The sequence below is a fragment of the Amblyomma maculatum genome, chromosome 9, assembly GCF_055883805.1.
Source record: "Amblyomma maculatum isolate TAMU_Amacu chromosome 9, ASM5588380v1, whole genome shotgun sequence".
NCBI lineage: Eukaryota > Metazoa > Arthropoda > Arachnida > Ixodida > Ixodidae > Amblyomma > Amblyomma maculatum.
Genome location: NC_139352.1, coordinates 439,962 through 454,370, shown reverse-complemented (window position 1 = coordinate 454,370; position 14,409 = coordinate 439,962). Strand labels below are relative to the sequence as shown.

Sequence of the window (14,409 nt, the reverse complement as noted above, 5' to 3'; positions counted from 1 at the left end):
TGATTGATCAATGATTTATTGAATGACTGGGACTGAATGAGTGATGGAGTGAGCTAGAGCAAACATTGAGTGAGAGATGATGAGGAAGGGAGGTACCAGATACCCAGTGAGTGAGCTGGAAAATTGGTTGAGTAAATAAGAAAATGTGTGTGATGGACTGGCTGAGTGAGTGAGGGAGCGAGTTAATGAGTATGTGAGGCTTATAGTAAATATTTGAGAAGGTGAGCGAGTGAACAGTGAGAAAATGAGTCGACATTGTTTTGTCGCCTTCATTAAAAAGGGGGCGAAAGCAACCTGCGCTCTACGACTGTCTGCACGCAGGATGGGCGACGACGGCAACGCGACGCTGCAGGTACCACCTCCCAGGCGGCCCTCGATGCCCAGCGCCCGTGAGTCAGCCTCGGCCCGGGCCCGGCAGCTAATCGAGATGGCCGGCAGGCAGCGCAAGCTCATGGGCCGCGTGCTCTGGATCACCGTGGTGGTGCTCTGCGTACTCGGATGTCTCTCACAGGTGTGCATCGCCTCAGGCACACATCTGGCAGTGCTTCAAAGTTATAGGTGATTGATGGGGCGCTCTATTGCAACATATCTCTTATGGAAATGGTATCAGCTCTTTCTGCAGCGCAGGTAGGGGCATTTTTCGCATATGTTATTTACGCTGAGACGATAGGGACAATATTTTTCCCTCCCGATCTCCTCCTTGCATATAACTTTTATCCAGCGCCCACAGCATTGATGAAAACACTTTGGAGCAAACGCAGACTTTTTTACACTTGTAATCTCTGTTATAATTAGTTTTGACGTAAAGTATTCTTCAAACAAGGTGGGTAGATTATATGCGCTCTCGCCCGTCCAAATAACAGCGTTGTCAGCGTCCTCTTCCAAGCGATCTTTAGGTACACAGTAGACCAAAAGTGGACCAAATTAACTATTTTAGTATTTGATACATTCAAACGTGGCTCCAAGCCATTCGCTAATGAGACCATTTTCGCCTTTACGTTTCCGTTTTTGCCTCTAATTATTTACCTAATTAACATATTGGCCAAGTTATTTTTTCACACACCACATTACATCACTCTCTATCGATTGACACCACTAATTAATCTCTACAGTTTCTCAATTACAGCTGCTGCGGACACGATTTTGCGTGTTTTACCTCTAATTAATTACCCAATTACCTTATTGGCCTAATTATTGTCACGTAGTGGTGACGAGGGCGACGACACAAATGAAGGGTCGATGATTGCACTAAAGAAACTCTTTATTTGGGCTGACTTGCGCCCGCAAAAGAACTAAGCAACTCGGCGGCGGCGATAGAAACAAACGTGCTCGTCGATCGTCGAACAAAGAATGCTCGTCACACTCGGCAACGCTCAATTTAAAGGCTGCACAGAAGAATCTAGATAACGTCGCAAACAGCTACCAGCACGGGCTGGAACATTGTGGAAAGACAAGCGAGTGGCCGGAACCTTCGAGACAGATCTCGGTGCGTCTTGCGCTACAACAAAACTGATAAAGGTGTGACTCGCGACATCGAGCAGTAACAAACAAAGATTACGGAACTGATACGCGGTCCAGAATCAGAGTGATAAGCCTGTATGCCGGCGGCTGCTAAAAAACAACAGATACTGTTTTGAAGGTTTCGCGGCATTACTCCCCCCTAAAAAAAACATCGCCTCGATGTTCAAAACAAAGGAACTTAAACATAAACACTGCAAAGTTTAAACACCACAGATTCTTTAACGCGCGTAATATGGCTTCAGTGTACAACATGTACAATTTCTGGGCGTGCGCGTCGCCGTTGTGATGCTGATGTTCCGTCGGGAATGACTTCATAGTCCAGTGGTCCGACGCGGCGAAGGATTTTGTATGGCCCAAAGTATCGACGCAATAACTTTTCACTTAATCCGCGACGGCGAATTGGTGTCCAAACCCACACTTGGCCTCCTGGATTGTACTCTGCGTGGCGTCGTCGTAAATTGTATCGTCGGCTGTCGGTGCGCTGTTGGTCTTTAATACGCAGCCGTGCGAGTCGTCGGGCTTCCTCTGCACGCTGCAGGTAGGCGGCGACGTCAAGGTTGTCTTCGCTGGTTACGTGCGGCAGCATTGCGTCGAGCGTCGTCGTGGGCTCCCTGCCGTACACAAGCTTAAACGGGGTCGCTCTGGTCGTCTCATGGACTGCCGTGTTATACGCGAAGATCACGTACGGCAAGATGGCGTCCCAGGTCTTGTGTTCAGCGTCGACGTACATAGCGATCATGTCCGCGATCGTTTTGTTCAAGCGCTCCGTAAGGCCATTGGTCTGGGGATGGTACGCAGTTGTTCGTCGATGGCTTGTGTGACTGTATTCCAGGATGGCTTGCGTCAACTCTGCCGTAAACGCCGTTCCCCTGTCCGTGATTAGCACTTCTGGGGCGCCGTGTCGCAAGAGAATTTGTTCGACAAAAAATTTGGCGACTTCTGCCGCGGTACCATTTGGTAGTGCTCTTGCTTCGGCGTAACGGGTAAGGTAGTCAGTGGCCACGATGATCCACTTGTTACCCATAGACGAAGATGGAAAGGGGCCGAGGAGATCCATCCCAATTTGTTGAAAGGGCACGATTGGGGGCGGAATAGGGTTTAGTAGTCCTGCTGGTCTGTTCGGCGGCGTCTTGCGTCGTTGGCACTCACGACACGTCTTCACGTAGTGGGCAACTTCGGCAGGCAGTCGCGGCCAGTAATACTTCTCCTGGATTCGACGCAATGTGCGCGCAAATCCGAGGTGGCCTGCTGTGGGCTCATCGTGCAACGCCTGCAGAATTTCTTGCCGAAGGGTTTTAGGCACTACGAGAAGCTGCGCGGTCTTGTTAGGTGCGAAGTTCTTCTTCACGAGGAGGCCATTGTTTAACGTGAAGGATGATAAATGTCGCCTGAACACACCAGGAGGGAAAGCGGTCTTTCCTTCCAAGTAATCGGCTAGCGCTTTCAGCTCAGCGTCTGATCGCTGTTGTTCTGCGAAACTGCTGGCGCTTACCGGTCCCAAAAAGGCGTCGTCGTCATCGTCCTTCGGGGGAGCATCGACCGGAGCGCGGGATAAGCAGTCTGCGTCGGAATGCTTCCGGCCCGACTTATAGACTACAGTGATGTCAAATTCTTGAAGTCGTAGGCTCCATCTGGCAAGGCGGCCGGAAGGATCTTTCAAATTAGCCAGCCAGCAGAGCGCGTGATGGTCGCTTACCACCTTGAATGGTCGGCCGTATAGGTATGGGCGAAACTTAGAAGTGGCCCAGATGATTGCAAGGCACTCCTTCTCGGTCGTCGAGTAATTGACTTCGGCTTTTGTGAGGGATCTGCTAGCGTAGGCGATTACTTTCTCCTGTCCGGCACTCTTCTGGACAAGAACGGCTCCTAGGCCCACACTGCTCGCGTCGGTGTGAATTTCGGTCTCGGCGTTTTCATCAAAGTGGCCAAGTACAGGAGGGCATTGCAGGCGGCGCTTAAGTTCGTCGAAGGCTTCTTCTTGCGGCGCTTCCCATTTAAAAGGTACGTCAGCCTTTGTAAGCTGCGTCAACGGTTCGGCGATCCGCGAAAAGTTTCTGACAAATCGTCGATAATAAGCGCACAGCCCAAGGAATCGGCGCACAGCTTTCTTCTCCGCAGGCTGTGGGAATTGTGCGATTGCAGCTGTTTTCTCCGGGTCTGGGCGAATACCGTCCTTGCTAACGATGTGACCTAGGAACCGGAGTTCTTCGTAGGCGAAGTGACACTTCTCTGCTTTTAGCGTTAGTCCCGATGACTTGATGGCTTCCAGCACTGTCTGTAGTCGTTTTAGGTGGTCTTCAAAGTTTGACGAGAAGACAACAAGGTCGTCCAAATATACCAAACAAATTTGCCACTTCAAGCCTGCCAGGACTGTGTCCATTACTCGTTGAAATGTGGCTGGTGCGGAGCAGAGGCCAAATGGCATCGCCTTGAACTCAAAAAGTCCGTCCGGTGTGATGAATGCGGTCTTCTCGCGATCTCTTTCGTCGACCTCAATTTGCCAATATCCGCTTTTTAGGTCCGTCGATGAGAAGTACCTTGCATTGCAGAGCCGGTCGAGAGTGTCGTCGATGCGAGGAAGCGGGTAGACATCCTTCTTCGTTATGCTATTCAAGCGGCGGTAATCAACGCAGAAGCGAAGTGTGCCATCTTTCTTCTTCACCAAAACGACTGGTGCCGCCCAGGGGCTGTTCGATGGCTGGATTACATCATCACGCAGCATTTCCTCAACTTGATCGCGAATGGCCTGGCGTTCTCGCGGCGATACACGATAAGGGCTTTGGCGCAGAGGTCGGGTGTGTTCGTCCGTTATTATGCGGTGCTTGGCCAGTGGTGTTTGTCGTACCTTCGATGACGATGAGAAGCACTCCCCGTAGCTTCGAAGCAGACTGAAAATCTGGTCTTTTCTGTTGTGGGTCAATGCCGGGTTGATGTCAAATGTGGGCTGACGGAATAGGTCCGGTGCGTCTTCCAGCGTTTGGTCCTGGAGGGCGAATACTTCTTTGAGGTCCACTAATTCGTCGAGAAAAGCGATCGTCGTGCCCTTGTTGAGATGCCGGTATTCTTCGGTGAAGTTTGTTACCAGAACCTGAGCTTGACCTCTCCGTAATTTCGTGATGCCTCTTGCGATGCCGACACCTCGTTCTAAGAGCAACTGGATATTTCCTTCGACGATGCCTTCAGCGGTTTCGATGTTTGCGCTACCTACGCAGACTGCGATGCTTGATCGGGGCAGGACGGTCAATTCTTCATCGAGGACGTTTAGAGGGATGTGTTGCATCGACGTCGTCGTAGCATGAATGGCTTTGTCTGCAGAGAGCTTGATGAGCTTGGATCGCAGGTCGATGATAGCCCTATGTTCATTTAAGAAGTCCATGCCTAAAATCACGTCGCGGGACCACTGCTGCAAGACCACGAAGCTGTTGGGGTAAGTACGCCCATTTACGGTTATTCTTGCAGAACATCGTCCCGATGGAGTAATCAGGTTGCCGCCTGCGGTGCGAATCAGCGGGCCATCCCAAGCGGTTGTAACTTTCTTTAGACGGTGTCTACAAGGGCAGTGACTCTGCGACCGTCGATATCAACTTCAAGGTCACTTGTTCGCGTCCTCGCATTGCACGAGGGCCTTAGTGTCCGATCTCGGCTTCGTCGTTTCTTCAGGTCATGGCCGGGGCATACCGTTGTTACTTCGCTGGGCGGCGGTGTCTGCTTGCACTCTAATCGTGTTGTCGGCGATGTCGTCGTGTGGAGCGGCGATGAAATGGTTGCGTCGTCGTTAGTGGTCGTCGGCGGCGGAGGATCTTCTTCTTTTCGCCGTTGAGCAACCTTACCTCCACAGGTTGCTGCCTTTAGTTTCCCCTACGGGGGCTTGGGGACCTTCCGCGCACACTATCATCATAGTTACGTCTTGGCGACGCAAAGCGGGCCCTGTACGGCGATGGAGACCTGAATCGACGGCTTGGTGGCGCAATCTCACCGCTACGCAGATAGTTGTCGATTTCTTGCGGTCGTTCACCTGAGCGTGGTCGTGGAGCGTCGACTGCAAATCCGCGGAGACCGATTCGTCGATACGGGCAGTGCCGCAGAATGTGGCCGGCCTCACCGCAGTGGAAGCATAATGGCCGGTTGTTCGCTGTCCTCCATGCGTCGCACTTCCTGGGGCTTGTTGGTCGTTGGTAGGCTTGGCGGGCGGGAGCCAAGGGGCGGTTTTCAGGAACAGGCCGGTAGCGGCGAGGGCTCGGAAAGTCATCACGTCGGGGCGGAGGGCGACGTAATGCCCCAGCGTAGTTCATCCCTGTTGCCTCTTGTGCTGGAACAGTCACAGCCGTCGCTTCAGGAACGCGCAGCGCCTGCTGGACTTCTTCACGGACGACATCCGCGAGCGTCGCCACCTGGGGTTGTTGCGATGATGGCTGCATTCGGCGGAGCTCTTCTCGCACGATCTCCCGGATGAGGTTACGAAGGTTCTCTCCACTTGCAGATGCGCTGGGGTAGTGACTTGAGTAGTCCGGCTGAAGTGGCCGCTCGTAGTGGCGCATCCGGGTGTACAACGTCTTCTCGATGGCAGACGCTTCCGTTTCAAATTCCGCCACTGTTGTTGGCGGATTTCGGACAAGATTTGCAAAAAGCGATTCTTTGACGCCTCGCATTAAAAATTTGACTTTCTCACCTTCAGTCATGTTAGGGTTAGCGCGGCGAAAGAGGCGCTTCATCTCTTCAACGTACGCCAGCAAAGGCTCGTTAGGAAGTTGAAGTCTTGACTGAAGGAGGTCCTGGGCTCTTTCTTTTCGGACGACGCTTGAAAAGGCAGTCAAAAACGCTTCCTTAAAAATGTCCCAATCCTTCATAGCTGCCTCATGATTTTCGAACCAAACTCGGGCATGTCCTTGAAGAACGAAGTAGACTTGCCTGAGTTTCGTGGCGTCGTTCCAGCCATTGAATTCTGCCACACGGTCGAAAAGGTCCATCCAATTTCCCGCATCTTCATCCGGTAGTCCATGGAAGCAGGGGGGCTCCCGGGGTTGAAAGAAAATAACCGGTGCTGTAGGCTGGGCCATTGTCATCGTCGATGCCTTCCGAGATCGAATGGGGTCAAGCAGCAGGCCGTGTTCGGGTTGTAGGCCTTGAAGTCGGCGGCTGGCTCGGTGACCTGTAGGCTGGTCTTCCAGGGCGATAGGAACACGGCTTGGGTCTTCGCTTGAAGGATGCACTAAAGAAACTCTTTATTTGGGCTGACTTGCGCCCGCAAAAGAACTAAGCAACTCGGCGGCGGCGATAGAAACAAACGTGCTCGTCGATCGTCGAACAAAGAATGCTCGTCACACTCGGCAACGCTCAATTTAAAGGCTGCACAGAAGAATCTAGATAACGTCGCAAACAGCTACCAGCACGGGCTGGAACATTGTGGAAAGACAAGCGAGTGGCCGGAACCTTCGAGACAGATCTCGGTGCGTCTTGCGCTACAACAAAACTGATAAAGGTGTGACTCGCGACATCGAGCAGTAACAAACAAAGATTACGGAACTGATACGCGGTCCAGAATCAGAGTGATAAGCCTGTATGCCGGCGGCTGCTAAAAAACAACAGATACTGTTTTGAAGGTTTCGCGGCATTATTATTTCGGACACAACGTACGTCACAATCTATTGATTTACACCACACATTAACCTCTACCACTTCTCAATTACTGCTGCGGAGAAGTTTTATATATTCGCCTGTAACTAATTATCTAATGAACTCATTGGCTTAATTATTTTTTCTGCTGCAATATTACATCAGCCTCTATCGATTGACACCACTGATTAACCTCTACCACTTCTCAATTACCCGCAACTGCTGCGGACACGATTTTGCGGACGTGGTGTGCGGTACCAGTCTGCGCACACGGTCTGCGGACAGAAATCTGTGAACATGGCGAAGTAACGCTTTCGCGTTAATAAAGTTTTCAATCACTCAATCAATCCAAGCGATCTGTGGGTGGCCGGATAACATAAATAGCAAGCACGTGTTCGAGAATTTTTTGTCCGTGAAGTTAGTCTCGACGCAGTCAAGTTTAATTAATTTTCAGGAAGAAATCAACAAGAGTCGAGTGCGAACTTTTGTGCGTTTCGCTTGAAACTAATAGTAATTATTAATAATAATTGGTTCACAGGAAAGAGAAGACACAGTACCTGTCACACTTGTTTTGTGGACACCTGATACAAGCCATAGAGGGAAGAGAGAAAGGTAGGAGTGAAAGCCGAAAGAGATAAAGGGGTGCCGTTGGGGGGGGGGGGGGGGTGGGCTCCGGAGTAATTTTGACCACTTAGGGATCTTTTACGTGCACTGACATACGAGGAGGTGGTGAAGGGTGGAAGTTCCTGGCCCTATGAGGCTGGAACGGCAGGTCAACACCGATTGCGGCGGGGCTAGCCAGCCATCGAATTTTTATCTGTTGTAGGCCGTCATTGCACCCGCCATCGCTTAGGTGGTGGACGACGGCTATTGTTGCGGCGCGCGTCTTTCTCTCCCTCTTCTTTTTCTTTCTTCTCTATTTTCTCTTCTGTCCGCACGAAGCAGCGGAGGTGGCTCAGCTACAGAGCCAGTAGCAGGCCCGTGCATTTTCTTTTCATTCTTCCTACGGCCACAACAACGACAACACTGACATCGCACAGCACACGGACGCCTCTTCGTTTGGCCTGCATTGAAACGCAGCCGGCAGCTGTCGGGATTGAGCCCGGGTACTAAGGCACAGTAGTCGGGTGTCTTAACCACTGCACCACTGCGTCGGGGCCTTGAAACTACCCTATTATAGAAAGTGCTCAGCGCACCCTTGCCAAGTGAACTGTCTCTCATGAACTCGCAGTGAGCGGACAGTTAAAGGCCTTCCTGACCACCTTCAAGAACGTGTCATCTTGCTGAATAATGCCAATATATTAAGCAGCGGCAGTGTCGATCAATGTAAAGCTGCTTTCTCGCTGTTTGTTTCCTCCAGGTATTCATTTTCCTGGACATCTTCTGGAAGTTTCCCACCATCATTGAAGTGGAAACCGAACGCACGGACGACCTCGATTTTCCTGGCGTCACCGTCTGCAACAACAACAGGTGAGGAAGCAGTAGTAGTAGCATAAAACTTTATTCCGCAAAATGGGAAGGGGTTCAGGGGTTGGGGTTGTGAGCTGCAAGTGGTGCTCCTAGGTACACGATCCCATTGGTTCTTGCTGCCTCTTCGGCCCGCTCGACCAGCACTAGCTGATCTTGCGGGTCGGAGCTGAACAGAAGCCCCTCCCACTGCTAATCTGGCGGGTTTGTAATTTTGGACTCTATCGGGCACGCCCAACAGCCCCATGTATCAAAGGCATGTATGCGGCCCCTTTCTGGTGACCTGTCAGCAGTGTCTCCCGCGTCCTGTTTTGCGTTAAACGTGTGATTGGAAAACGGCGAATAAGGTGTCCGTTGTGCCTGCAGCGATGGATGAGCTTCGATATGCTCGATTTTCGGCTTTTCGTGCACCTAATCATTGAGGTGGGTCATGTAGGTCTCGTCCCAGACTATTGAAGTGGTTGAGTAGGATTTGGATAAATAATTCTAAAGTGAAATAGGATTTAGGGCTGCCCGCGAAACGCTGCGGTGATTATATTTGCTTTCATACAAAGTCAGCGTTTACGGTCAGCCGTGCACTCTAGCATTATTTGAAGGTTCCCCCCCTTCATTCCGCCCAAACAGACGTAGAAAGTTTCGCTGGTGTAACGGTTGCTTAGTCCGCAGCATATATGCCGATGCAGGATGGATGAATCTTTCAGCTTTCTTTAGCTAGATAATGCATGCATTGCAGCGCCTTAGCAAAAAAATAAATAAAGAAAAAAAAAACGGGCCAGAACAGCTTAATGCAAGCATGTAATCCCGAAGCGATCGTCTTCAAATCGCGTTTTTCTGAACTCCCCCCTTTCCCGACACTGGAATTCCCCGGTCGTCATCCACGCATAAGGACGTCATTGGGTACCAATGCACAAACGATTAAGAATATTTTATTTACTAATTTACTGTGATGCATATAGCTGTCACTGTTGTAATTAAATAGGCATGTAATGGAGCTTTGAAACGCGTTATAAATTATCACGGCTTTTGTCCCACGACACGGCACACAGGTGAAGATGCAATTTGCTTTGAGTTACGTGACCGGCTGTTGAACTCTAACGCAAATTACACGTTTTTTCCAATGGCATTCATCGACATGCAGTTCGGCAACATGGAGGCGTATGGTAAATAAGACAACGGAGAGCGTACATCAGACACAACTGCAGGGCGGAAAACCCGCGATCACAGAAGATATACCCATAGTACCCGGATTCGAACCCGACCGCGGCGGCTGCGTTTCGATGGAGGCTAAACGAAGAGGCGTCCGTGTGCTGTGCGACGTCAGCGCACGATCCGAACATACCTCCAGGCCCTTGTATAGGTAATAAATGTTCTTACCACCACCACGTTGAAGATCCCCAGGTGTTCGAAATTACTCCGTAGCCCTTCACTACGGCTCCTCTTTCTCTCTTTAACTACCTTCCTCCCTACCCTAACAGCGCAGTTCAGGCGTCCACAGAAACAAGTGTGAGAGATACTGCGCTTTTCCTTTCCTGTGAACCAATTATTATTATTATTATTATTATTATTATTATTATTATTATTATTATTATTATTATTATTATTATTATTATTATTATTATTATTATTATTATTATTATTATTATTATTACCGAAGAACGGACTCTGCTGTCTGGCGTTCTATGCTGCAGTTGTGTCTGAATAATCAAAGCTACTCGTACAAATGCCCTTCATGCTTTAGAACGCACCTTTTAATGAAGGCTGTCTTTACAATGACGGCGCCTTGGGACACCGGGATTCTGATATTCTCGGTTTTGGCAGCTGAGACTAGTTCGGGACAAATTTCAAGCTCTTTGATTACAGTAGATTTGCTATTCGGAATCGACCTGTCTGGGTTTGAGTATGGGCGCGTGCGCCACCACTGGAGCGAACGGCGCTAGTGTCGGCCTAGGGGAGAAAGTAGGATCACGTGACTCCTCTTACTGCTCCTGAAGCAGACGCTCAATTGAATTTGTGCGTTTTAAAAGCTAATAGTCGCGTTTATGTTTGTCGTTTGGGTTGATATAGAGTGCCAACCTTGCACGTTTTGATCTTGCATCGTCACTGAGGCTGCTGAAGTTTATTTAAGCGGTTGTCACGGTCCTTTACTGCTCTGTACCCGGAAGTAAGCGAGGGAACCCGGCGCAAGCTCCGATTGCTACCCGAAACATAAGCTAACAGAATTCTCCTTCCGTAATTAAAATTTGAATGGGCAAGTCAGTGAGCGATCATTCTCATGATGCGCGCTGCATACATTTCAGCGAGTGAAATTTTGTTCATAGAGTTTGCGCTAAATGCTTGGTGAGCGGCAGAAGAATCGGCGCGCTCGTTTTAATTTGCGCTTATCACTGGCGAAGAATAGGATACTACTGCTGGAAGGATGGAAAAGATGCTCGCTTCTTCATGGAGCAGACACCCTTATAAAGAAAAGAGGGGTCGTGCGAAGGCCAGAAGGGCTCAAATTATTCTAAATGAACGCGTTGACAGGGAAGTTTCACTGAAATGAATTAGAAGATTCTGCCGTCTTGGGCAGCAGTATGCATGGTGAGTTGTCTCAGGCAGCGTTTCCAGTACTTTAGTAATTTCAAATGACAGAGTCCATGAATAAACAAAAGATAGAGCATTGCACACATGTTGTGATGTGCTGATCGAGATATGCATAAAAAAAAAAAAAACCTACTGTGCGCGGGAAAAACAAATATCCGCTCTAATCAAGAGTGCCAATGACGGTAGCCTGTGCGCAAGAATTCGCTGCGTGGAACACGCGTCTTGACACTTGCTAAAAAATTAATTCATGTCATCATCATAGCCAAACTTGTTTGCTCTACTACGTTCAAGGGAGCAGGCGAACGGTGCCGCTTCCGACGGCGCTATGCGAAGGCGCTCAACATCTGTCAGACTCCTGGCAGTCCTGTGCTCTTGCACAGGAATCCCATTACCCGTGCGCCTTACATCTGGCTGGTGGTGTGATAGCTTCAGTTTTCTTTTTTTTTTTTTTTGTTGCATAACAGCAGAAATGCTGCAGCCGGTGCGCGTCGTCGTAACAGTAAAGTTCGCCAACTTCGACAACTCTGACTCGGTGAAGCGCTTTTTTGCCGAATGACCGGGTCTCATACCTCAAAATAAGCTTATACAGGCTCCGACCCAGGTGTATATTAAATAAATAAATGAACCTAATGCTAACGTGCAACTGAACTGCCCAGAAAAGCATCCTACAGCAGCCGTTCAACGTGCGTTATTGCACTTACTTCGTCATGCGGGCGCTTCCGAAAGGTGGCGCCACGGTGTGTCCTCACGCCCAATATGATCAACAAGAACGCACTACCACTTATCTCTTTTCTAGTAATGAAGATGAAGACAATCAGAAAGACTGGCCTTGATCTCATATATGCATCTCAATTCACTGTGTGGAATTGTTGTAGCACGTACTAATTCTTTACTGTTTGTGAAGTCTACCATATGAGTCTACATACAGATTTTATCAGTGTACATTGTTTCTCAATACCGCATTGCAGCACGGCTTAAGCGAATTAACTTTAAGGCTAGCTCGTTTTAAAATACGAAGGCCCCTGATCCCGCCATTCGATCTCTACACTCAATACTGCTCCTGTGTGAGGCTGACGCGATACTTAATCTGGCTTGTACGACAAGCTTGCCTCATCTGCTGCAGATTGCTGCAAATGCGGACTACATGATCGTTATTCAACGGACAGATGGGATGAGTATCCCCTTTTAGAGATGATGTAGGGACTGCCGGGTACCATCAAGCTTGCGGTTTTGCATTTTTCTGAGTTCTCTTAGTCTTAGTGTTTATGATTTTAACTTGCTCAGGGTGGACGATTCCATTAGGGATTTATACACAAACAACACTGCCTTGCTGTCTTTTTTGATATGGAAAAGGCATATGGCACAGCCTGGAGGTTCGGTATACTCCGTGACTTAGCAGATTTGGGCATCCGAGGCAGGATGTTAAACTGCCTAAAACACTTCCTGTCGAACCGTTTATTCCATGTGCGACTAGGCTCAACGTTCTTAGGAAGCTTTGTCCAAGAGAATGGAATACCTCAAGAGTGCATCCTAAGTACAACTCTTTTTATTGTGAAAATGAACTCTATAAGCAAAATAATACCAAAATGTGTAATGTATTCAGTTTATGTGGATGACCTGCAGATAGCATACATATCCTCTAATATATCATCATGTGAAAGGCAACTGCAGTTGACTATAAATAGGCTTGCATCATGGGCAGAACAAAATGGATTTCAGTTTTCTCCACAAAAAATAGTGGCAGTTTTATTCTCGCTCAAACTAGGCTTACAAACTGAACAAACCTTACCCCTAAATGACACCATATTACCTTTAAAGAATGAGTGCGAATTTCTGGGAGTAACCTTTGACAGGAAACTGACATTCCTACCAACGCATAAATAATCTAAAGAATAAGGCTTCTCAAGCTTTAAACATACTCAAAGTGCTGTCTTGAAAGCACTGGGGCTCCGACAGAACCTGCCGTATGCGCATCTATCACTCTGTAGTACGCTCTTCCTTAGATTACGGGTGCGCGGTGTACTGGTCAGCAAGACCATCCTACCTTAAACTTCTTGACCCAGTGCAAAACTTTGGCCTGCGACTCTCGAAAGGTGCGTACAGAACATCTCCTATAAATAGCCTCCATGTCGAAACCAATGAAACACCCCTCGAAGACAGAAGGACAATGCTTATGTGTACTTACGTGCTAAAAATTAGATCCCTACCAAAACATCTGTGCTACCCGGTTGTCACAAAATGCCTATCTAGAACATTGTTTAACAACAAGCCCCATGCATTAAAGCCACTAATCCTCCGTAACGAACAGAAATGCCAAGAAATGAATATATTTAATGCACTTCCAAATATTGCCTGCTGCCCGGAACCACTACCCCCTTGGTACAGTTTGCCTTCTGTATGTGACCCTACACTAACACAATTTCGTAAAAAGCAGACTCCACCTGAACACATAATACAAGAGTTCCTGGCCTTGGATGAAAAGCATGAAAACTATAAAACATTCTATACAGACGGATCTAAAACAGCTTTCTATGTCGGTAGTGGTGTAGCTTAAGACAAACACGAAAAAACAGTCAGGTTACCCCAGTGTGCATCAATGTTTACTGCCGAAAGTTACGCAGTCTTGCTAGCTGTGGAAAAAAATATTAAAGAGCAAATTTGAAAAGAGCATAATCTACACTGACACATTAAGCTTAATCCCAGCACTACACTATAGAAATGCAACTCAACCCTTGATAGGAAAAATACCACATTGCATAAGAACAGTAACAACACAAGGACGTAAAGTGAAGATCTGCTGTGCCCAGTCATGTAGAGATCAGTGGTAGTGAGCGAGCTGATGTATGTGCAGCAGCCGCTCGGAACGCTAACATAAAAAAGTAAGCATACCGCATACAGGTCTTTTAAAATTCATACAACGAAAACTGAAAGAGAAATGGCAGGATTCATGGAATAAGGAAGTAAGCAACAAATTACACTTAGTGAAGCCAGGGATAGAGGAATGGAAATCATGTAATCACCAAGAGCTTTTCATCGAAGTAGTTTTATGTCGCCTCAGAATTGGTCACACTCATTTAACACACAACTTCATGCTCACGAAACGAGATGTGCCTACATGCGAACTCTGCGGAGAAGTTGTCACCACTAACCACATTTTAATTACATGTACAAAACTTGAACAACAAAGGCAGAAAAACTTCCCACAAATTTATAAATAACACACCC

At 48.3% G+C, this 14,409-nt stretch overlaps 1 protein-coding gene across 1 annotated transcript in view; it reads left to right on the top strand.

Moving 5' to 3' along the window:
- Positions 1–376: 376 nt before the first annotated feature.
- LOC146178070 (epithelial sodium channel subunit beta-like) overlaps positions 377–14,409 on the top strand; it is a 49,968-nt gene continuing 35,935 nt past the window's right edge. Inside the window, exons 1-2 of the mRNA XM_084579694.1 lie at positions 377–511; positions 8,495–8,604. Coding sequence (XP_084435820.1) covers positions 377–511; positions 8,495–8,604 — 245 coding nt within the window. The remainder of the gene's footprint in view (positions 512–8,494; positions 8,605–14,409) is intronic.